Below are 25290 nucleotides of genomic sequence, written 5' to 3'. Positions count from 1 at the left end.
ACTAGCCATCCACCTTGCAAGCCTCACTCATCCGTGCTTAATTTCCTCATCATGTCCTGACCTGCATGTAGGACCAACCAAATAATCCACAACTTTATCTTGCTCTGATAGCTTGCACTGTCTCTCTGCATTGGCTGAAACAACAAACGAATACTTTCCTAACCGCAGTCATGGATATCTGCTTTGTGTCTCCAGTCAGTACATAGATAAATGTATTTTTCTCTCCAGTTGATATGAATGGCTGGGTGTTGGTTGGTTTCTATTGCTGTGCAAATGTAATGAGGTCCATTCTTTCCCCTTCAGTAACCCACATTGACTGACTGTATATCTGTCTTCCCTACCTCCATCCATTCAAAGACTCTGGTCCATTAACTGACTGTATATCTGTCTTCCCTACCTCCATCCATTCAAAGACTCTGGTCCATTAACTGACTGTATATCTGTCTTCCCTACCTCCATCCATTCAAAGACTCTGGTCCATTAACTGACTGTGTGCTGTATCACTGTATCACTCCAACCTGCAGTACTCTCTATTCCATGTCAATGTTTCTGATGCTTCTCCCTTTTCTCTTTTCCTGTCTGTCTTTCCCAACCCCCACCCCAACTCTCTTGGCTTGGCTGTCTTTCCATCATTGAATTCTCTCCATTCCTCTCCTTTTGTTGTCTTCAACTCATCTCTCTCTTTGCTCCTTACCTCAATTTTCACTTTTAACCTCTTCTCCTCTCCATCGTCTCTTCATACACCTCCTCACCACCTCCTGTTTCCATTCTCACACACTGTCCCACTATTCCCTCTCTCTCCCTATGTCCTGATTCCCTCGTCTATTTCCTGATTCCCTCCTCTATCTCTCCCTATGTCCTGATTCCCTCCTCTATCTCTCCCTATGTCCTGATTCCCTCCTATCTTTCCCTGTCTCCTGATTCCCTCTCGCTCCTCTCCATCTTTTTGTTCTCCCACTAATTCCCCCTAACTTTAACTTCCACCTTTCCATCCTACTTTCATCCTCTTTTCCATCTGTCTCTGTCCCTCCTCTTCCCATCTTCCTCTCCTCCGCCTCTCCACCCCTTCTCTGGCCCTCTCCTATCCTTCTCTCCTCCGCCCCTGTCTCTTCCCCCCGATGTAGCCGGATATTGTGGATGTGAAGAAGGGTGCTCAGATAGTGAAATGTGCCAGTCTGCGGAGAGTAAAGCAGTGAGGCATGCAGACAGAGTGGCAGAGTGACGCGTCCCCGCAGGTACAGGACCGTATGACCCAATGAGACACCTCTCACCTGGGATAGGGCTCCTCCAGTTAATCCTGCCTCTCTGTCTGGATTAAATAGACCTAAATTGACCTGATCATGTTGTTACAGTAATTCAGTATTAATTTTAGTAGTGCAGTGGAGAGTGACATTTGATGTGGATTAGCTTTGAACTAATACGGTATCATTTGCATTCGATGCCACTACTGTGCATTATTATATTACAGTATGACTGTAGTGTGGTATCCATTTAGTAGATTCACATTTAATGTTGACTATAGATCTGTGCTGGCAACGGAGGTACTAGTCCCGACTCAGCCTTTCCTGCCTATGACCTTGAACTTTCCTCCCTTTGTCTCTTAATTGCCCATCTCCCCCTGTCTGCAGCACTTCCAAATATTCTATCAGAAAGTAACATAGAACTTTATAAGATATTATATTAGTGTGTAGAGTTTTGTTGTAGATGAGTATCGGTGTGTCATATACAGTTGGATCATGGATGTACAGCACATTTGTTGTCCTAATGTCTTCGGAGAGACTAAACTACAGCTGAATTTGTGCTCAGTGTGTGTAGACTGTGTTAGAGTGGGTATTCAGCAGGGTGTGAAGGTCAGTTCAATGTGTGTCAGTGTGTGGGGGTGTAGTACTAATAGAGTACATGTCTGACTGGATTTGATAAGAAAAATACAGTAGGCCTAGCTACATGCAGTATTTTTCTCCCTGTGTTTATGTTAGCGCTGACTGTTGTGCCTATTACAGATGGCATGGCATGTAGTTCTAGAATGGCAAAGGGTGCTGGGGATCCAGAATGCTTTCAAAGGTCAAAGTTGACAGGCTAGTTGTTCTTTCAAATGAAAACAATCTGGAGCACCTGTGTTCATGGGTGTGTGAGTGTGTGTAAAAGCTTGACTTGCTTTGTGCATGAGTGTGTGTCACCCAGACGAGAAACATGTCCCATGAATTTGCACTCTGAGGAATGCAGTAGCTTTCCTCCGATTGCTGACATTTCCGACCAGAGACGGCACACTATTAAATGTCACCTACTACATTAAGTTTCACTTTGGTCAGTAAGACAGAAAAACATACATTATAAACAGACTAATCACATACTTGACTAACAATGCACAACACTCTCATAAAGCAGGAGAAATAGAGCCCCCTATAGCCATAGATACAGTGCCTTCCAAATTTTGTTGCGTTAAAGCCTGAATTTAAAATGGATTAAATAGATTTTTTTTATCACTGGTCTACACACAATAACCCCATAATGTCAATGTGGAGTTATGTTTTTCAAATATTGTATTTTAATCAATTAAAATTCAAAAGCTGAAATGTCGATAAGTATTCAACCCCTTTGTTATGCCAAGTCTAAATCAGTTCAGAAGTAAAAATGTGCTTAACAAGTCACAAAATAAGTTTCATGGACTCACTCTGTGTGCAATAATAGTGTTTAACATCTCTGTACCCCACACACAATTATCTGTAAGGTCTCTCAGTCGAGCAGTGAAACACAGATTCAACCACAAAGACCAGGGAGGTTTTCTAATGCCACGCAAAGTAGGGCACCAATTGGTAGATGGGTAAAAAAAAAAAGACATTGAAAACCCCTTTGAGCATGAGTCATTTTAATTACACTTTGAATGGTGTATCAATACACCCAGTCACAACAAAGTTACAGGCGTCCTTCCTAACTCAGTTGCCAGAGAGGAAGGAAACCACTCAGGGATTTCACTATGAGGCCAATAGTGACTTTAAAACAGTTACAGAGTTTCATGGCTGTGATAGGAGAAAACTGAGGATGGATCAACAATATTGTAGTTACTCCACAATACTAACCTAATTGACATAGAGTGAAAAGAATGAAGCCTGTACATAATACAACTATTCCAAAACATGCATCCTGTTTGCAACAAGGCACTAAAATAATACTGCTGAAAATGTGGCAAAGCAATTCACTTTTTGCCCTCAACACAAAGTGTTGTGTTTGCTGCAAATCCAATGCAGCACATTACTAAGTGCCACTCTCCATATTTCCAAGTATAGCGGTGGCTGCATCATGTTATGGGTATGCTTGTGATCGCTAAGGACTGGGGAGGTTTTCAGGATAAAAAATAAATGGAATGGCGCTAAACACAGGCACAATCCTGGAGGAAAACCTGCTTCAGTCTGCTTTCCACCAGACACTGGGAGATGAATGAATCTTTCAACAAGACAATAACCTAAAACACAAGGCCAAATCTACAATGGAGTTGCTTACCAAGTGTATGTTCCTGAGTGGTCAAGTTAGTTTTGAATTAAAATTGTCTTAAATCTATGGCAAGATTTAAATGGTTGTCTAGCAATGATCAACAACCAATTTGATGGAGCTTGAATTATGTTGAAAATAATAATGGGCAAATATTGTATAATCCAGGTGTGCAAAGCTCTTAGAGACTTACCCAGAAAGACTCACAGCTGTAATCGCTGCCAAAAGTGATTCTAAAAATGTATTGACTCAGGTGTGTGAATACATACAGTATGTAAATTAGATATTTCTGTACTTCCTTTTCAATACATTTATTTGCACAAAATGTCTAAGAACATGTTGACACTAACATTATTGGGTATTAGGTGAGAAAAAATGTATTGAATCCATTTTGAATTCAATATGTAAAATAAGTCAAGGGGTATGAATACTTGCTGAAGGCATTGTATATATGACTCTGGTGTCTGGAGTCCCCTATTTCCAAGCTTGAAAGGAAGGTTGGGGTAAATTGCCTCTTTATCCAAGCTCTGACCTAGCTACTGTTAGAAACCCTAATATGTGAATGCTTCCATACGAGGTTACTGCTTGGCTAATGGAAAACGCCGCCATAGATTTGAGCTAACCCGGTATTGCCGATACTCCCTTTGTTCTTGATTACAGAAAACAGTTAAATTACAAATGTCCAGTTGCAGATGGTTCTGCAAACAGTAGAGAACTGCATACCGAAAAAAGCATAACTGTTTGGTCTGATTCTCCTCACACTGATGGGAAGCTTGTCCTTGTGCCATATGAACCTGTTTCTCTTTCCCTCCAGGAGTTGAACCCCACACCAAAACAACCCTACTTAGACACATGACCGGCAGCAGGAGACAGGGAAGAGTGCACATGAAGAGGAGTGTAATAATGGAGATAAAAGAAGAGAGATCTTAATGACAAAACACCAACTTCATAATAACGACAACCACAGTGGCTACACCGATGATCAGCACGCACCGGAGAAGGAAATGGATTTACTTGTAGTTTTCGTACTTTTTTTTTTAAGAAACAATCAAAAAAACATTAACTACTAGGCTAGAAGCATGATTTCTTATAAAACAAAAACCAAACAGAGACAACAAAAAAACTAGCAACCAAAATGTGCTTCCTGTTATATGTATCAGCATGAATTACTGCTGGCGCATGGCCTGTCTTTAACTACAGTACTAGGGGTTATGAGGGGGGGGGGGACCACTCCCATGTGGGATGGGAGGTCATGATGAGGTGTAGGGAAAGGTGAATATGTCATACATCCCTTTCCTGAAGAAAAATGGCAGTGTTTGTTTGTGAAACTTCTGAAAAGGGAGTCTGTTAAATACTCTGAATTATCTCTAGGCAAAGGTTTGCTCCCCTCTCCCTGTCACACTAATCAAACTCTTCTAGCAAACAAACAAACATCACCACAGGCTAGTTTCAGCCTTATGTCCCACTGTCCCACTCCAGTAGCCTACACTTAGGATTTTGGTGTTGTACATACTATATGCACTTAAATGATACGCGACTGAGTGTTACGTGTGTTTTATGTCACAAAAACCTTATGCAGTGCTGATGATGATGCTGCTGTTTCAGATCTGCCCTGGTTTTCTTGTTTGGTTAACTCTATGTGCATATTCTATATATCTTGATCTGTGTGGACATAAGAACAAACAAAACAATCTTTGTGTCATTCTGCCTGTTTTATCTGTCAGTTTTTGTTTGTCTGGTTATTTGTTATTTTGTGATTTTCATGTGCTCCCTCCCTTTGCTCCCTTCATCTCACCTACAGGGCATTATTGGCTTCAGAAACATTTCATAGTTCTTTGTGTTTTAGGAAGAGGAGTTTCTATGTTGACTTGCATCCCCAACCCCATAACCAACCACCCCCAGAGTGGTTTGTGTGTTTGCAAGGTGAATGTTATTGGAGTAAATGCTGGTGCGATTATTAGGACTTTGAATAGGCCTTTCCCCTACCCTACAGTATGTGTACAGCTATAGTCTAGTTTGTCTGGTGGATCCTGTCACCACCATCTCCTGTATGCAGCCCACTTCAGGCATCTATACACCCCATCCTCCCTACACCTCTCCCTGCACTCCCCCGTCCCTCTCAATGTGGATGGAGCAGTCCTGTCCTGTCCCTATCGATGTGGATGTAGTAGTCCTGTCCTCTACCAGCAGGGGTCAGTGTTTCCTACTAATTAATGTAGCATCTCCCCTCTGTTGTGTCTGTCCAACAGTGACAGTGTTTCTGTCTGATATCACAGGATATATCCAAGAAAGAGTTTACAGATCATCTCAGCACCTACCCGTAATTTGATAAGGGTAAATAAGTAACTTGACCACCATAGGCAATAATGTAGCTTTGGTTAAGCTGGTTACAGGTGAGAGTCAGCCAGAGAGCGGAACGTAGCTACTGAGATTTGTAAGTGTTGGGATTGTAAGTGTTGTTTGTATTGTTGGCAACTCTCAGAAGTGTAGCGAAGACAGCCAGCCACCAATCACTGTGATAAAAAACTGTAATATTGACCCCACAACTGTGAGCCCACACAAACCCACCCCAAACCTTGCTCCTGTCCTCTCACCCCTCGCTTCATGTCTGTACAACCCTACCCTGTTTCCCATCAGAAATGTATTGTTGGATGTTTGTTTTAAGGAAAGCAATAACTTTGGTTGAAGGAGTAGGTCTTTGTGTGTGTGTGTGTGTGTGTGTGCACTATGATCCCCTTGATCTCTCACTACTTTGACTTTAGATGTACTGTCTGATCAGGAGCTATGCCAGAACCTGAGTAACCCACTTGCTATCCACTTGACCTGCATGGAACAGAAAGAGTTTGGTTGTGTAAAGTAGACCAAGGAGACATGTTAGTGGACTGAGTAACTGGTTATGGGTTGTTGGAGAGTTCTCTTAATCCAAATGTTTTTCTCCCAGTCCCAACAGTGTTTATTTTTTTTGTGTGATTGTGTGTGTTTGAAGGTTGGGGGGGCAAGGAATCTAACTTCATACCAGCCATTCCCTGAGTTTTATGCAAGCTGTCAAATGTCTCATTTTCAAACTCATCAAGGGAATGTAGCAACACTGAAAAACAGCTAAAAGTGTCCACTCAATGTTGATTTAAGCCTTAATGACATTCATATTTTACTTTAAGGAAACATTTGAATGTTGTGTGCGTGAGTGCATGTGATGAGTCCTCTGATTGTAAGTACAATTGAGACTGACACAGTACAACAGCATTTAGTTTTGACAAATGACAGTGCATGTTTGAAGGAGGTAAATCGGCATGGGTGTGAAAGTGATATGACACTACTGGTGGACATAACAGAGGCTCTCCAGTCCCTAACCTAATTCATACAAAACATGGTCACAGTAATGTTACCTCAGTACATTATACCATCCTACATCATATTAGATGTATAGATCATCTTGGCACTGTACCGTAACTGATCTAATACATTACATTTCTCATATCGAAGGAAAATGTGTCACAAACACTCCAGCGAGTATATGAATCAACACTCTGCAATAATGATACCTATACATGTAAATGAATCTCCAGTCCAGGTCCATGCTTTATCCGCCTCTGTAGCCACAGATAATGAATGTAAGGTGTTGCTCTGTAGATGTTAGTTGAGTAGGAAGGCTAGATGTCAGGCTGTTTGAGTCTATCTACAGAACTCAGGATCTGTTGTTTATCAAAGAAACTGTATAAAACTGAACACTCTTATATGCATACATATTCAGAAGTCAATACCCATCCATGCATGATCAGAACAAGAGAAAGAGCAAGAGAAAGAGAACAGATCTTCAGCTCAGGATTTTGTATTGAGACATTTTATCATCTATCCCTCCCTCTGCCGGGGGGGGGGGGTGACAGGGAAAGCAGACTGGGCTATGTGGATCTATGGTAGAAGAGCGTTAGACAACTCTGACAATACATGGGGACTTCATTTGTTAGGTTTTTTTTAGATGGCAAGCATTTTTCCTCAACACCGCCCACCCCCATTCCATCCCTGCTCCCTAAAACCAAAAAGAGATTGAGCCAGTTCTAAGGCTTCCTTCCACACAGTGACAGGTTGAGCGGAGGAGTCAATGAGAGGGAGGAGTGGATAGGACTTTAGACTTATTCAAAGTTATAGTGAAAATATCATGAACTGAAGGACTATGGAGGTGACGACATAAACCAAGTTCATGCAAAAAATATTAACTGTTGCAAAAACTAGAGAACACATATACTCCTTTAGAATGTATTGAAGACATTATTAACGCAATAGCATATTACTCAATACTTAGGAATGCAACTGCGCACATGCACAGAAAATGTTTTTAATATAAATGAATATATATAATATATGAAAATATATATTTACTTAGAATGCTATGCACCCTTGTCAACAGGAATATAGTAATGTTATGGATGTACTTTTGGCATCATAGCTACCAAGAGACTGTTGAGTTATGGGTAATGCCTGAAACCTGGGAAAAATAGGGGTCTTGTGGGTATTTTAACTTGTTTTGTTTGCTTTTTTTTATTGTTATGAAGAGGTCAAATATGGAAAACGTATATAAATGTACAATCCTTTTAATCAAATGGAATCCGATGACATCTATAGATAATCTACCCTGTACACCAGCTCAAATCATTTACAAAATTAATAAAGAAATTAAATGTCCCTGTGTTTGTGTGTGTGTGTGTTTGTATGAGATTAGCATTATTTTACCTGTTGAATGTATGTGAACAATATTAATACATTTCACTGGATGGCCAGAGGCCTCTAGCTTGTTTTTTCAATGGCTCTAAGGTTTTCACAGTTGGAGTATTCTTTCACAGAAGGATATGGTAGGGAGCAGATCTGGCGATGAGAAATTGGTTCTTATTATGAAAGTTGTATTATGAAAGTCCTGGAGCATGTCAGTAATAGCTCAGGATATTGAATAGGTCACCTTTACTCAAAAGCCATGCATTGCATCCGTCATTATATAATAACTATAATGTTTCTAATATTTTCAAGAACACAGACACACTGATTAACCGTATCATATTATTACACCGCATTGAATGATGCCTAAATCAGTTTGGCTCACTCGCTATTTTCCAACTTGGACATTTGTCGATATACTGTGTCTAAGAAGCAACACCATCCAACAGTGGGGGGCGATATAATACCAATGAGTGCGTGCTGAGGGTGAGTTTGGAAGAACGTGTGCGAAAGTGCTTTAATAAATAAAGAACCTGGCCTCTGCTATAGGTTTGCGTGTTGGAATGTGTGACTAGTTAACATTATTTGTACTTATTTTATGAAAAGTAGCTAGTTTGCTATTGAACCAAAGCAAAGAACTGAGAAACCCACAACAAAAGTTTAATGTCCAGGATCTTTGCGTTGTTTAATTTGGAGATATTAGAAAACGGCCCTGTGTTTGGAAAATGTCTTCGGGCTGTCAGAAAACCACTACTAGCAAGTCCATTCCGACCAGATGGGTGACTATAAACGAGGCGGCGCACATGCCCCACGACTACTCCACAACTCCTGGAGGAACTCCGTTCAGTATAACTCCTGGAGGTAACAGTATCTAGCCTTTATATATGTGTGTTATGCCATATGTACGGGAAATTATTAGATTGCTAGCCTAATTACTATGCGTTCGAGCTATGCATGTGCCCCGAACACAACCTCGATGGGTTGTCAAATGTCTAGATAAAGGACAAGGCTAGCAGTCAAATTTCTCTAGCAAAATGTTTGCGGTGCAGTATTGTACACTGACAAACGCATTAACGCCTGCAACATGCTCAGTGACTTTGTTTTGTTTCTGATAGTATGCCATTGTTTGCATCCGCTTGTTAACTATAAAGCTTTAAAGTGTAACGTTGTTTACTTTGTACCACCACGATCATCATGTACCAAGCTGGTGTGACTTGATATCTGTAGGAATCTTGCTTCAATCAGCTGTCTCGGCTAATAACTGGAAGTAGTGGTAACTTATAGACAACTACGAGAGATCGCCACTTGGCTTAATTATTTAGCTACACAATGTTAGCTAACTAGTAGTTACAGCAGTCCCGGGGCCCCGGGTTGGTTTCTGCCCTAGCACTAGGCAGATGATTCAAATAACCAACTCATCGTCAAGCGTAGCTTATTTCAAACCCTGGTTTATAGCACGGTAACAATAGATTGCTTTGTTAAACTAGGCAAGTCAGTTAAGAACAAATTCTTATTTACAATGACAGCTTACTGGGGACAGAAAACTGCCTTGTTTAGGGGCAGAACAACTGATGTTTACCTTGTCAGCTCGGGGATTCGTTACTAGTCCAACTCTCTAACCACTAGGCTACCTGCCGTCCTAGCAAATTACCGAAGTGATTATGCAATGGAAATCACAGGTTTTCCCTTTTTTAAATTAAGTTAAATGAAAACAGACAGGGCAGGGATATGGGTATGATTACCGCAAATTAGACCTAACTGACAACATGGACTCGTCAGCTTTTTCCTAGATCAGAGTTTAAGTGTGCACTATGTAGGTTCAATTCATATTCTGTTTTATGACAGGCTTTTATTAGGATCCCCATTAGCTGTTGCAAAAGCCACAGCAATTCTTCCTTGGGTCCACATATAACATAACAATTCAGAACAATAATAGACAAGAACAGAGATGCATACGTTTAAAAGTGTATAATGTGTTGACCGAACACTACATACATAACTTATACATACCATTTAACATGTACATACAAGTGTAATGAAGTCAGATATGGGAGAGGTGTTACTTTATTTGTTTTTTAAAACCATGTTTGGTGTTCACTTTGGCTGTCTGAGATGGGAGTTCCATGCAATCATGGCTCTAAAAAGTACTTTACCTGAATTTGTTCTGGACCTGGGGGCTGTGAAAAGACCCCTAGTGGAGTAAGTTAATTTTGGGGGGAATTTTCATATTAATGTTTCCTAGAAAAACAAGAAGCGATGCAGTCACTCTCCTCAACTTATAACCAAGAGAGGCTGGCATGCATAGTATTGCCAAATGCTAATAAAACAAAATGTATTTTGTTCTCTTGGTCTTGTAATATTGACCGTGAGAACCTGCATATTTGCACATTGAAGAGAGCCTAAATTGAGCAAAAATACTTGGGTATTTTGATTGACAATAAGCTCTTGTAAAACACACATTGGAAAGTAGCCCTCTGATTACAGTGAAGAGCAAGACTGGCTGCTCTGTTCTGGACCAGCTGCAGCTTTCTTAGGTCGTTCTTTGCAGCACTTGACCATATGACTGGGCAATAATAAAGATAACATAGAACTAGAGCCTGCCTCTCTTTACCACGGACAGACTTCTCTCCATCTTTACAACCATTGAGTTGTAATGGAACCATTATGCTTTAACCAAGACGGTTTACAATCTAAGGTAACACCAAGTAGTTTAGTCTAATCATCTTGATCAACAGCCACATTATTCATTATCAGATTCAGCTGAGGTCTGTCTATAACTTAAGGAATGCTTTGCACCAAATACAATGGTTTTAGTTTGAGAGATGTTTAGGACGAGTCACCCATTCTAAAACGGAACAACTCTTTGTTTAGGGTTACAATTATTTCATTATCTGCGTTTTCTGGCGTGTATAATGTTGAATCATTCGCATACATGGACACAGGCTTTACTTAAGGCTAGGTATGGCATTAGTAAAAATAGAAAACAGTAAATGCCCAAGAGAGCTGCGACACACCAACATCAACTTTTTTAAATATTTTTTTTTACATAGGCAAGTCGGGCAAGAACAAATTCTTATTTACAATGACAGCCTACTGGGAACAGTGGGTTCACTGCCTTGTTTAGGGGCAGAACAATTGATTTTTACTTTGTCAGCTTGGGAATCGATCCAGCAACCTTTCGGTTACTGGCCCAACGCTCTAACCACTAGGTTTACCTTCCACCCCACTTGTTGTATTCATAGGATGCATTATATGCACATGCATGTGTGGTTACATCTGTGCAACAACTGACATGAGTCCTTTCATATCGTGTGAAGCAGGTAGAGACTAGAGTGCATTGCAAAGTAAAAGTATCTGACATTTTAAGTAGTCCAAGAGAACATATTTGTTGCATGATTAATGCATGGATTGCATGCCATTGTGAATTGAATTATGAATAGGTAGGCTAGGACACTGTTGCTTTTCATGTTTTTTAAAGTGTTTCCACACGGAAAAGTCTAAACAGAATCCTTGTGACATCCCAACTCTGATGTAACCCTATTGAAATTGACATTTTCAAACGGCTATGGTTTAGGTTATGGACGTTTCAAGGATCCAGGAAAGCACTAAATGTTTCCACACAAGGCCTTTCACTTCCTCCCTCTTCACTTGGTCACAGCTGAAGAATTGGTGGTGGCGTTCAACACTGATTCAGATATGATTAATGCACTAGCAGAACCTGCCAGATCATGTTGCAGTTTCTTATCTTTCAGCAGCAGCTGTTTTGAACCCTCTGTCACAAGATGCCATTAACAAATGAGACACATATAGAGTTTCCTAGAACTTAAATGCATTGAACGATATGTAAAATATGAGGGATAAAAATGTTCCTACTAATTTCCTGAATAATAGTGACATTTGTTTCTTGACATGTGGTGATGTCATGGTGTGCTGGTTAACTCCCAGGGAGTGTCCCAAATGGCACCCTATTCCCTATAGTGATGTGGCAAAAAATAAATACAGTTACATTTTTGGAATATTATTTTTGACAATGTATTTTTTTGACAATACCGCAATATTATTTTTTGAGCTAGTTGGCTGTACCTGTGCTAGTTGGCTGTACCTGTGCTAGTTGGCTGTACCTGTGCTAGTTGGCTGTACCTGCGCTAGTTGGCTGTACCTGCGCTAGTTGGCTGTTCCTGCGCTAGTTGGCTGTACCTGCGCTAGTTGGCTGTACCTGCGCTAGTTGGCTGTACCTGCGCTAGTTGGCTGTACCTGCGCTAGTTGGCTGTACCTGCGCTAGTTGGCTGTACCTGTGCTAGTTGGCTGTACCTGCACCAAAACCACAGTATTTTTCCTTCAAAGCTTGTTATCCAAGTAGGGAGACAATTTGTTTTCACTAATAAACACTTGTTTTCCCATGTCTCTCTCTCTTGTCCCTCTGCAGCAGACATATGGTGAGCAATTTGTTTGGAACATCGAATCGCAATAAAATCAGAGTATCACATTACATATAGAATTGTGAGAATCACTATACTGTGATTTTATTGCGTCTGTGTGTGTGTGTGTGTGTGTGTGTGTGTGTGTGTGTGTGTGTGTGTGTGTGTGTGTGTGTGTGTGTGTGTGTGTGTGTGTGTGTGTGTGTGTGTGTGTGAATTTGTTTTACTTTTATTTAGACGGGGATCACCATTGAGGCCAGGGTCTCATTCTCAAGGAAGCCTTGTGAACATGAATGCACAATTCAATACAACAAGATTAATCAAAACAAACACAACTATCACATATTATCTCCCTCAAAATGGCTCCAAACTGTCCAATGGAGACCAGCGAGTCAAGTCCCCAGCTCAGTGGAGACCCATGGGTCCTCCAGAACCAGACAGTCCAGAGAGCGGGTCTGAAAGTTGCTGGATCTCCAATTAATACGTGAGTCGAGGTAGTTGTGGATTCTGAAGAACCTTTTTAAATACAAAAAGTAGGCAATGTTGAGCCCTTCTGGTAGTCAGACTCCCAGCCAACAGAACTATACAAAATGCAGTGATGTGTATGAAAATTGTCCCCAGTGATAAAACACAGTGCTGAGTGATAGACTGAGTCTAGAGGTTTTAAAACAGAGGCTGCCACATGTATGTAGACTATATCACCATAATCAAGTACTGGGAGAAGCGTTGTTCAAGCAATCTTCCTCCTACTTTCCAAAGTGAGGCAGGATTTATTACTAGAAATGAAACCAATCTTATTTCTCTTTTTTTTGTTGTCAGTTTTTCAATGTGTGTTTTAAGAGCTTATTGCCAATCAAAATAACCAAGTATTTTGATTGGGGAACTTGCTCAGTTTAGGCTCCCTTTAATGTGCAAAAATGCAGGTCCTCACGGTTAATATTATGAGACGGAGAGAGCAAAATACATTTGGTTTTATTAGCATTTAGCACGTTTAAAATCAGTACGCAATTTTTGAATTGAGTCAACAAAGTTGAAGGTCATGAATGGCCTGCTGTACTGAGAGCACGAGGGTAAATAACTGTATGATCTGTGTAGAGATGAATGTTACAGGTTTTAACAAACAAATATTATTTATATAAATAGCGAAGAGAGAAGGACCCAAAATCGACCCATGTGGCACACCTTTCGTAATATTGAAGAAACTACATTTGATACCGTTAGATAGGCAACTTGCAATTGGTTCAATAACTATTTCAGACAACCTTTGAAGAAGTAAGAAATGGTTAACTGTGTCAAACGCCTTTGACAAGTCAATATATAAGTCAGCGCAATTACTTTTTTATGATCTAAACAATATAGCACATCATCTAAGATAATTGTAGCCACTGAAACAGTGCTATGTCCAGGTCTAAAACCAGATGGATGCTCATTAAGAACAGAATGAGAAGTTAAAACCGTTCTAGGCTGAGAGTTGGCCAGGGACTTTGTCAAGGCAAGATGACTTGGAAATTGGACAGTAGTTATCCAATTCAGAAGGATCTCCGCCTTTGTGTAGGTGGAAGACTTGTGCCCCTTTCCAGATCTACAAAAATCTCTGAAACTGGAAACACTTATCTCCCTCACTAGCTTTAAGCACCAACTGTCAGAGTAGCTCACAGATTACTGCACCTGTACATAGCCCACCTATAATTTAGCCCAAACAACTACCTCTTTCCCTACTGTATTTAATTAATTTATTTATTTTGCTCCTTTGCACCCCATTATTTTTATTTCTACTTTGCACATTATTCCATTTCAAATCTACCATTCCAGTGTTTTACTTGCTATATTGTATTTACTTTGCCACCATGGCCTTTCTTTGCCTTTACCTCCCTTATCTCACCTCATTTGCTCACATCGTATATAGACTTGTTTATACTGTATTATTGACGGTATGTTTGTTTTACTCCATGTGTAACTCTGTGTCGTTGTATGTGCCGAACTGCTTTGCTTTATCTTGTCCAGGTCGCAATTGTAAATGAGAACTTGTTCTCAACTTGCCTACCTGGTTAAATAAAGGTGAAATAAAAATTAAAAAAATTAAAAATCTTACGGATAATCACAGAATAAATTGTCAAGTTAAAACTATAGGTTAATGATTCTGCAATAAGTGTGGCAGAAAGCTGCAGCAAAAGGGGATCAAGTGTGTAAGCCCCAGTGGATTATTTTACATCGCTCTTCAATAAGGCACTTAGTACATCATAGACATCAAATGGTTGAAATAAATTAGGAATTGGCACCTAGGTATTGTAATATCATATCCTGAGGTCCCTTGCAATTCCCACCCCTAATTCCCTATAGAGTGCACAACTTTTGACCAGGGCCCATTATATAGGGAATAGGATGCAGAGAGCTCAGTTTCTTGCTCTAATATTAGTCCAAGGTTAACAGGAGGGGTAATGCAAGGAGGGCTCCCACGGGTTACGCCTCTGCCTTTTTGCTGAGGTTTGTCCTTTTCGGCCACTCGTCAGTAACGTGGGAACTTCTGGCACAGAAAGCAGCTGGCCGATTTATATGTAGGCTAGCTTGCCTTGAACCATCCTTTGGTGAGCAGATATCAGTGACTGACTACCCTGTGGACAGGACAGTACAAACAGAACCATTTTGCACCATATATATTTTAAGGATTCATGCAATCTCTGCATTTGATTCATTGGTTGATGCCATTAGTTGTAGTTTTTTTCAGCCATACACATACATATCAACTTATTGGGTTGGTATGTTGACTTATGCACTTGTAGATTATTAAAAGTACACACATTTTTAATTATCATTATTTATGTAGAGCTTTCACTTCACACACGTTCTCAGTGTTCCAAAATATCCAGACACCTGCTGTGAAAAGTATGAAAGAGTATATGATGTGTGAGGTTTCAGTGCAGGGAGGGTTCAACCAAATAGGACTGCGGAACAGGATGAGTGCTATGGGGGGATTGTGCTCCTGTTTGATCCAGAACATTTGCATCACTATTTATTGAACATTTCTACCCCTACCCTCCTCTTTCACCTTAGGTACAAGAATTATCTACGACCGGCAGTACCTGCTGGAGTGCCGCAGTTCCCCGCTGGCCAGGACTCCCCCGTACTCTCTCCCTGACATTCCAGGGGTCACCAGCCCACACTCAAAACACATCATCAATGTAAATGCCCATAATGGAGAACCACTGAACAACATCGCAGCACCTGCTGACAGGAGTGCTGGTAAGATCGTGATCCAGTCAGGCAGGAAAACTATTTACTCGTATCTCAGATATTACTGTGCCAACAACAAAATAACATCCCCGAAAACAGTCATAGGAAATCAATTTGTTTTATGGAAAATATGTTATTTATAATGAGAGAAAATGTTCAGATTTACTGGAAGCTCAATGTTTGGATCATTTTCAGGTTTCAATATTTTCCCCTTATGAAAGTATTGCCTGTCAGACTCTTCAAATAGGCTTTTATATAGGGTCAGTAGGAAATAAATGTCAGACTCTTCAAATAGGCTTTTATATAGAGTCAGTAGGAAATAAATGTCAGACTCTTCAAATAGGCTTTAATGTAGAGTCAGTAGGAAATAAATGTCAGACTCTTCAAATAGGCTTTAATGTAGGGTCAGTAGGAAATAAATGTCACTCTTCAAATAGGCTTTTATATAGGGTCAGTAGGAAATAAATGTCAGATTCTTCAAATAGGCTTTAATGTAGGGTCAGTAGGAAATAAATGTCAGACTCTTCAAATAGGCTTTTATATAGGGTCAGTAGGAAATAAATGTCAGATTCTTCAAATAGGCTTTTATATAGGGTCAGTAGGAAATAAATGTCACTCTTCAAATAGGCTTCTATATAGAGTCAGTATGAAATAAATGTCAGACTCTTCAAATAGGCTTTTATGTAGGGTCAGTAGGAAATAAATGTCAGATTCTTCAAATAGGCTTTTATATAGGGTCAGTATGAAATAAATGTCAGATTCTTCAAATAGGCTTTAATCTAGGGTCAGTAGGAAATAAATGTCAGATTCTTCAAATAGGCTTTTATATAGGGTCAGTATGAAATAAATGTCAGATTCTTCAAATAGGCTTTTATATAGAGTCAGTAGGAAATAAATGTCAGACTCTTCAAATTGGCTTTAATGTAGGGTCAGTAGGAAATAAATGTCAGACTCTTCAAATAGGCTTTTATATAGAGTCAGTAGGAAATAAATGTCAGACTCTTCAAATAGGCTTTTATGTAGAGTCAGTAGGAAATAAATGTCAGACTCTTCAAATTGGCTTTAATGTAGGGTCAGTAGGAAATAAATGTCACTCTTCAAATAGGCTTTTATATAGAGTCAGTAGGAAATAAATGTCAGACTCTTCAAATAGGCTTTTATGTAGGGTCAGTAGGAAATAAATGTCAGATTCTTCAAATAGGCTTTTATATAGGGTCAATATGAAATAAATGTCAGATTCTTCAAATAGGCTTTAATGTAGGGTCAGTAGGAAATAAATGTCAGATTCTTCAAATAGGCTTTTATATAGGGTCAGTATGAAATAAATGTCAGATTCTTCAAATAGGCTTTTATATAGAGTCAGTAGGAAATAAATGTCAGACTCTTCAAATTGGCTTTAATGTAGAGTCAGTAGGAAATAAATGTCAGACTCTTCAAATAGGCTTTTATGTAGAGTCAGTAGGAAATAAATGTCAGACTCTTCAAATTGGCTTTAATGTAGGGTCAGTAGGAAATAAATGTCAGACTCTTCAAATTGGCTTTAATGTAGGGTCAGTAGGAAATAAATGTCAGACTCTTCAAATTGGCTTTAATGTAGGGTCAGTAGGAAATAAATGAACATGTGTTTTTGTTTGTGAAGGGGATGATGCACAGTTTGAAATGGACATCTAACTGCTGGTGAAATGAGCATTCTACTTCACATACTACCATGATGCTAAAGAAGAGGTCCAGCCAATCCCCTGTCCAGACTCGCTACAATATTGTCACCCTGTGTTTACAGATGTGTCCATTAGTTGATGTGTGTTAACCTTCAATACCAGTGGTGTGTGTTAACCTTCAATACCAGTGGTGTTGTTACTGTGAACACTGCTCAAAGGTCGTCTGTTGCCTTTCTCTTGTGAACCCAGCAACAACACTGAAAACGACTGGCGTGGTGTGGAGGTAATGATTCAATACAATTGTTTTCATTCTTTAAAATGATTTTGATACTCAAATCACCCTAATCATGGGCTACCCACTCTTCACCTCTCTTCAAATACTGCCTTCAAAAAACGTTACATTTTTACAGATAGTCATACAAAGGAATGTTTTTGTCACCTTTTTAAGTTTTGAGACAAAATAAATAAATTTTCACATGGTATGTAAGAAGAAGAAGAAATAAAGCAAAGAGAACATATATTTGGTAGTAGACTTGTTTCCTAAAAAAGTAACCTGTGTGAATAGAATGGGTATGTGTATTCCAGAATCACAGGATAGCTTCTGTCAAACCCTCGGGCACTCTCGGTAATCTGGCAATTGTCATTAGTCTCATGGTAAATGGGTTGCTGACTGCAATACATGTTCCCCTATTGGAAAGCCCCTTGGTATCTGACAGAAAAAAATGAATGACCCACAAATGGTTATTCCACTGGTAATATAATGTACCAGTAAAATAAAAGACTATCGTTACTATGAGTTCTAAATTACAATTCCAGCTTTTCCTGAAACGTTTAATTTTAAATGTACATGAAGCCATTACATAATTTTACCTCTAGTCGATGTTAAATTTAGCTCGAACTCAAAACGCACTACAATGGTTGAACTTGATGTCACTGTTCACATCCATCAGAAGCTATCGGCACCGCGGCTACACATCCACTGGCACGCTTCCATTCTTCTGTGAAGCAAAGCGGTAAATGTCCTGTGTTTGTAGTGTTGCAGGAGTTACATCTGTGGAATTCTTCAGGAAGTTCCCTCCTGCAACTGATAACATTCCAGAACCAGCAGCCTGGAAAGCAGTAATCAATACACACCATGATGTCCTTCCTCTCATCCAAAAGCCACAAAAAAATCGTGATTGGGCTACCTGTCGAAACGCAGCCTATGATTCATATTGGCTGTAAATGGAAGAACTTGAACTACAAGACCTATGATTATTTTAAAAGTAGGTTCGTCTTTTTTTTTAAACATCCATTATATGCTTTAGAGGTGATACATTCATGACTTTATTATTTAGAGAATTAAATTAAATGGGTGCTTACATATTCTGATAAATCCCAATGTAAATTGGGACATTTAGCCTTCAAGCGACTGTGATATTACCTGTCTGTGAGACTCTGTCAAACTAGTTATTTAGCAGTAAGTTGGGTATCGGGTCCAGTCAGAACAAAGCAAGAATGACACACCACACCACAGGGCCCTGCAGACATTTTTCAAATTGTAATCTAGCACTTCATTCTGCCTAGCCACTAGCAGTGTCAACCAGATGCCCTACTTGCCAAGCAGGAACCAAGGTATGTTCCTCTGTCAGAATTCAATAATGCATAACATCCTATGCACTGTCGATCTTTCTTTTTTTGTTCTCTGTGGGAATCTGTACCAATAAAAGTAAGGGTGCTATGCATAGGACATTGTGAAACAACATTTAGGATACATGGACTGACCACCGGGGTGCTATGTGTGTGGTGGGGAACAGAAGGGGGTTGTTCATGAGGGTTCAGTGTTTTGTGAAAATCGACACGTACAAGAGAAGCTGTGACACCTGGCTCCTTGTCACTATCCTGAAACTGTAGCACTAACGGGAAACCCACTGGGCCAGTTCCCCATGCCCTGCCGTGGTGTCTGAACAAACACTCAAGGGTCCAACCCCAGGCCCCATAATGACCACTGCCATAGGAGGACCCAATGACCATGACAGACTTTTGTCACCCCAACAGATCAGCCTGTTTAAATCGCTTTACTATTGATCAGCATGGATTGTCATGGAGGCAACAGTGATTATTAATCTGGGCACACTGAGCTTTAGTTATTAGTTAATGCGGCTTTGATGATAGCTTTGAATTCAGATTTGACCTCTTGACTGTCTGTGATCACACTTTTTTTTGGGCTGTACTTGCATAAATGACATTAACAGCTTAGTTTTGGAACGCAACCTACCTCTTAGTTGGTGCACGGGTTAAAACTCTCTTGAGGGCAGTGTCTTTCCTTTTGCTAAGAGAGAGACTTAGGATGGGTGTAATTTCAGGGCAGGGGAGTGTGAAGATGTGGAACGACACTTTGCACTTTACCACTCCTCCTGGCCATGCACACAGTAGCTTCACTAACACCACTCTGCTCTTGTTAGGGGGTCTATATTCCCCCATTCCTGTCACTCTTGCTTCCTGGCACCCCTAAAATAAACAACTGTTTTTTTCTTTCCACCATTCCCCACCCCTGTCTTGACCCATTCCTAGTCATTGCTCTGTTCATTTCCTCCCTATACCCGTTGCTTTGAACACAATCAACTAGGAAATTGCTCAGCTGGGCCTTTTTACAAGGGGCACTGATGTCTCCCCATAATCTGTGCAGTAATACTATAAAAATATATGTGGATTTGAGGTGAGGATGGTCAAGCAGTTCACAAGTAACTGGTCTGAAAAGCCATAAACATGCTTGTCTTGTTCAGTTCATCATGACAGTTTAAGAACATATTAGGCTTGTTGGGGGCCATCCTATTCTCAAGTACACTGTAAAAAAACAACAGTTGTATCTACATACAATATCAATATTAGATATATATATTAGATATTAACATTGTTTAGGCTTACCATTTATTTTTCTTAACACAAAACTACCTCGAGATTTCCGTTTGTTTGTATAGGTTACCTTCAGATGAGTAATAGTGATACTTGTGGGGGTCATGGAGCAAAATTAAGAACATCTTGTTCATGAGAGGCTTCGCTAGTGTTCAAAATAGTTTGTAGGCAAAACCGTTCATACATTTTTGTTACATGACTGATTTTTTTGGCTCGGCCACCTTCCACCGCAGATGCGGAAGACCGACATGGAGGGATGTGGAAGGTTGATTGAGATTTTTTTTGAACCTTTTATTTAACTAGGCAAGTCAGTTTAATAAGAACAAATTCTTAATTTCAATGACCGCCTACACCAGCCAAACCTGGACGATGCTTGGCCAATTGTGCACCACCCTATGGGACTCCTAATCACGGCCGGATGTGATAAAGCCTGGATCCGAACCAGGGACTGTAGTGACGCCTCTTGCACTGAGTTGCAGTGCTTTAGACCACTGCAGCCCATGCAAAAAAAACTAAAGCTTAAAATGACGGATTTTGATGGGGATTTTTTTGTTAGTGACGCATGGATGCATCAATAGAGTATCAATCATGCTCCACAACAAGCTGCTTGAAGCTGTAATATCTCACTTTTTGATAAACCCGACCAAATTCACATAGAAATCAGTTGTCATTCGCATTGAAAGCAAGGATGAGAAGCAGTAGATCCATTCTGTGTGTACTATTTCTATGCCTCCTGTTCTTAAGTTTCCTTTTTGTGTCTAACTTTCGGGTTTTGTACACCGGCTTCAAACAGCTGAAAATACATTTTTGGTTATAGAAAATGTATTCAGTGGTTTAGATGGTACAAATATTCTCTACACTCAGAATGTTTCTTTGTCACAAAATTTGGCAAACTACTAGATTTTTAGCAACTAGAAAATGGCAGAGCGATTTCTGCATATTGCACCTTTTAACACTAATATAGAAATTTGATTCAAGTTGTATGCATGTTTTAAGAGAAAAGTAAAATAAATCAGTCAAAACAACTTGAATTACCCACAATCCTCTAAACGGAGCCAAGTGGCAAGTTGTTGCAAAAACTTAAAATTATTAAATGGAGCTAAATATTACAATTTTGTAAATTAAATCACAATACCGTTTGGGAACATGAAATTAACAAATCATTGAAAGGACTTGCATTCATTTTTATTAAATATGTGGTTATTTTTTTGGTAAATTTAAATTCACCCCAGAATAGGTTTTTGGCAGTCAAAAATACAGGCCAATACAATACTGAAATGTCCTACATTTCTCACTTAAGTGGATTAAATCAATAAATGTCACACTTCGATGAACAGAATAAAATGCTTTAATATATATTTTTTTCAATGTACAAAAATATCTTTAATAAATGAGTGACAAAGTAATCATAACAAGATACCATTTTGGCAGAATATTCCTTTATAAACTTCTTAAATACCGAAACTGCCGATATAAATGCATACAGCCAAAGTACGACCCTAAAAGTGAAGTCTTTCTTCTTGAAATATTCAAATAAATAAGAGTACATCTTTATCATAAAGTAAATACATTGGCTCAATCTAAGGACACATCTAAGATGCAATGCTGTTTCAGATAAGAACACCTGATATGATGACTGTGTAAGATATAGTAAGTATCAAAGAAATTGATCTTCCATGTTACAGACCACAAACAGCCTGAAGTATAAATTGAATCAGATGGACACCTTCAATAATAGTCATTTCATGATGCACAACATGCCATTCTAAGTGAAGCGTTTTAAATAAGTGGTATTTTTGGTTACAGGGTGAGGTGACATGGCTGGGGTATCAGTGACAGCCACACTCCTCCACGATCATGTCCTCATGATGCCGTAACACCAGATCTTCATCACCATAGTACAGCATGGACAGCGGGCTGAGGCGCGTAGGCACGCAGGAGGGACACCCCACACGATCCGGATGGTACAGTCTCAACAGGCTCTGAAAAATAAAATAAGCATATTTTACGGAAAGCTGCACTAGGCATAAATGCATAGGAACTTAAACGTTTCCATTTGATTTTGGTTTAGGTATGTTTTTGTTTTCATATATCTTACCTTCATGTATGCATGGTTGGTGGGACTGAAGGATTCATCCACCGGAGTAGGGCACTCGCCCTCGCAACGGAACGCGTTGTAGCGCTTTGGATACACAATCCACTCGTTCCAGCCGATCTGGTCGAAATCTACCCACATGTCCACCTTCCGACATAGTGGGCGTTGGACGGCTTCAGCCAGTGACCCAGTAGCATTCGCTGCAATTCCGCCAGCCATCCGCACTCTCTCCATTCGGTTTCTCTTGTGGCGTCGCCCTTGAGCTTCATCGCTGACTTGGTCCAAAATTGCGTATTTGGAGTGCTCCACAGTACGGATGAGAGTGGGTGCGCTCTCGCCATCTCGAGGCAGGTTGTGCTTGGAGAAGACAACCATCATAACCCGTTCGGCTGTCGGATGGTGAACCTTCCTTCGCCTGTGCGTAAAATGCTTAATGTAGGGCATGTAGATCTCTCCATCTACCCCACTCCCGTGATCGTCCTCCATCACATCTCCAACTCTTGCTTCTTGACTCTCCGTCACTGCGTCTCCCTGGTGCAACCAATATTTGAGCAGAGCTGTTACATTGAAAACGTTCAACGGAGACTTGGTGTCACTGGGCGATGCGCCAAAGCTGCCCAAGAGAAGGCGCTCGTCGCGGCACATTTCAGTGTCAGACTCGCAGTCCTGCTTTCGCGAGTGATAAATGTCCAATGTGACGCGCTTGGAGGCGGAAAAAGCTGGTAGTCTGACCCGAAGCTCTGACAGCTGGACATCGTCAGTCGCAGAGATGGAGGACATGTCGAAAGTGACGGTCCATTTCTCACCCACTTGATGGCAACCTGGAAGAAACGAACAAAGTCAGTAAACCAGCTGAATACAGTCAGTGTACCATCAACAAAACGTACGTATACGTCACCACAAACTAGCCAAACCACTCGGCCTAGCCTACTAGACAAACGTCAAAGCTTTGGAGGGAGTGGGAGGAGAGGGCAGCAGAGGGTGAGAGCAGGATGTGTATTGAACCCCCTTTTGTATAGCGGTCTGAGGGGCTAATACACACAACCGCTCACATAAAAAAGCCTTTAAAGTCGAATAAGCATTGTGACACTTCTGGGTTGTAAAGAGGGAAGATCTGATAAACCCAGATAACACACCCTGCAACCAAAGTGGCTGGCAGTGATGGAGAGGACATGTGTGAAGAGATCTAACCTGGCTCGGACGCTTGCTTGAACTATAAGTCAAAACACATTATCGTAAACTACAATACACACGTCAAACTAAGTATTATTGGTCCAAAAAGTGACAAGTTAAAGACGTGTCAAACTGAATGGCCAGTTCAATAATGTGGTAAAATGTTTGAAACGCAAATTCAAAATGCCAAACCAACGAAACAAAACAAGAATAACCTGAAAGTGTTTCCAATAGAGCGTAACACGTTTTTAATATGCCTAACAAAAACTAAAACCCACCTTTTGCTATGAGACTGATGACTGAGTCAGAATGCCGCAGTAAGTGGCTGGCATCGGCTGCGCTGACGGTGTTGACAGCCGTGGACTGTGAGGAGTCTGCAGCCTTGAAGGAGCGGTACAGCTGCATCATGTAGAGAGGGTACCTGCTGGGATGGTACGAATTTAGATTTCCTAAACTGGACTCGGGTGCGCTCTTGTGATACCGGGAATGGTGCGACAGTTTCTCCGAACTGCCAAGCCTGAAAAAGCAGATGAGGAGCGCGCAAAGGACGAGCCATGCCAAGCATTCCATTTTTGACAGAAGCGGTGTTTCCACTGTAGCGTTAAGTCACGTTGAAAAGTAAGGAGAAGATGGCATCAACTAGTCAGCCTCCTTCTAGCTTGTCTTGGTTTGAAATGATGCTGTGAGCAGACAGAAGTCCAGACAGAAGAAAACAGGGCATTTATAGTGGACAGCTGCCCTTTGACTCCAGCCATCTTAACAACTCTCTGATTGATCCCCAGTGCACATCAGAGGGACGACAACAAGGCAGCATTTAGCCAAGGTCATTGTCTGTCGAAACTATCCAGACATTTACATTCATTAGGTCGTAGGACTATACCCCTAGTTGATGGATGATCCTAGCTGTTAGAACCCCTTTTGATTTCACACTTTAAAAAACAGTAATATTAGTTAAAACATTTCAAACTATTTTCATTAGACAAGCCATGTGGAGATTAAGATTCCACTAATAGACACACATCGCTTTTATTAACCAGTTATGTATACCATTGCTTGTTTCTAAATAGTCATTACTATTGAATAGTTCATTAAAGTTCCCTGCATTATCCTGGCCGCCTTTTTTTAAAACATTAAACAAAAGTCAATTGAAAATGTTCATGAAAAACTCGCATGACCAAAAATTCTTGACAGTAGTAAAACAATTATTTATCGGTTTTCTGCCTATCAATATTATGAAATCGAAACCTATTGACGTACTTACATTAGGTAGTAAAAGCCATGCAATTGATGCTTTCCAAAGTATCGGATCCATTGATCGTGGGAAAATATTAACTGATTGGAATTTAATACATTTGCCTGAAAACGTATCTTTTGAAATTAGCGGAAGCCTACATTAGTTTTAGTTGAATTATTAAATCCTCCAAGATTAGTTCTCGAAACCGATGTCCACGTTTAAAGCAATATTTAGCATGTTTTTGAATTGGTCAACTGTGAATCTGAACCAATTTATACTGCGTTACAATGAAGACATTGGTAAATAAAGCTTATATTCGATAAAAAAAAATATAAAAAAAGGTATACAAAATAATTAAACCACAATTTTAATTCAATTTATTAACCTTTTATC

General features: G+C 40.1%; 3 protein-coding genes across 15 annotated transcripts in view; 2 read left to right on the top strand and 1 right to left on the bottom strand.

The window, feature by feature from the left end:
• The window catches only part of LOC135514047 (ankyrin-1-like), a 149328-nt gene extending 141162 nt beyond the window's left edge, over positions 1-8166 (top strand). For 11 of the 13 annotated variants that reach the window (XM_064937214.1, XM_064937207.1, XM_064937204.1 and 8 more), the window contains 2 exons: positions 1125-1235; positions 4301-8166. In XM_064937214.1, the coding sequence (XP_064793286.1) occupies positions 1125-1196 (72 nt within the window). In that variant the 3' untranslated portion in view covers positions 1197-1235; positions 4301-8166. The remainder of the gene's footprint in view (positions 1-1124; positions 1236-4300) is intronic. The other 2 variants (XM_064937209.1, XM_064937202.1) reach the window with 1 other exon arrangement.
• Positions 8167-8676: 510 nt separating this feature from the next.
• On the top strand, positions 8677-18105 carry LOC135514046 (eukaryotic translation initiation factor 4E-binding protein 2-like). Its single transcript, XM_064937200.1, has 3 exons — positions 8677-9054; positions 15663-15851; positions 17482-18105. Exons 1-3 carry the CDS (start codon positions 8919-8921, stop codon positions 17511-17513), a joined length of 357 nt encoding a protein of 118 aa, XP_064793272.1. The 5' UTR covers positions 8677-8918; the 3' UTR covers positions 17514-18105.
• Positions 18106-21725: 3620 nt separating this feature from the next.
• On the bottom strand, positions 21726-25180 carry LOC135514044 (nodal homolog). Its single transcript, XM_064937197.1, has 3 exons — positions 23942-25180; positions 22494-23311; positions 21726-22377 (listed from the first exon to the last, which is right to left on the bottom strand). Exons 1-3 carry the CDS (start codon positions 24231-24233, stop codon positions 22225-22227), a joined length of 1263 nt encoding a protein of 420 aa, XP_064793269.1. The 5' UTR covers positions 24234-25180; the 3' UTR covers positions 21726-22224.
• Positions 25181-25290: the final 110 nt, after the last annotated feature.

The sequence above is a fragment of the Oncorhynchus masou genome, chromosome 25 (genome assembly GCF_036934945.1).
Source record: "Oncorhynchus masou masou isolate Uvic2021 chromosome 25, UVic_Omas_1.1, whole genome shotgun sequence".
Classification (NCBI taxonomy): Eukaryota; Metazoa; Chordata; class Actinopteri; order Salmoniformes; family Salmonidae; genus Oncorhynchus; species Oncorhynchus masou.
The sequence above is the reverse complement of the archived record's forward strand: the minus strand, read 5'-3'. Positions and strand labels throughout refer to the sequence as shown.

Excerpts from the sequence above, each read along its gene's own strand:
- LOC135514046 (XM_064937200.1), top strand. The coding sequence starts at position 8,919 with ATGTCTTCGGGCTGTCAGAAAACCACTACTAGCAAGTCCATTCCGACC. Across the intron at positions 9,055-15,662 it reads GTTCAGTATAACTCCTGGAG|GTACAAGAATTATCTACGAC; the intron begins GTAACAGTATCT and ends CTTTCACCTTAG. Across the intron at positions 15,852-17,481 it reads ACCTGCTGACAGGAGTGCTG|GGGATGATGCACAGTTTGAA; the intron begins GTAAGATCGTGA and ends TTGTTTGTGAAG.
- LOC135514044 (XM_064937197.1), bottom strand. The coding sequence starts at position 24,233 with ATGGAATGCTTGGCATGGCTCGTCCTTTGCGCGCTCCTCATCTGCTTT. Across the intron at positions 23,312-23,941 it reads CATCAGTCTCATAGCAAAAG|GTTGCCATCAAGTGGGTGAG; the intron begins GTGGGTTTTAGT and ends CGTTTCTTCCAG. Across the intron at positions 22,378-22,493 it reads CCAACCATGCATACATGAAG|AGCCTGTTGAGACTGTACCA; the intron begins GTAAGATATATG and ends TTTATTTTTCAG.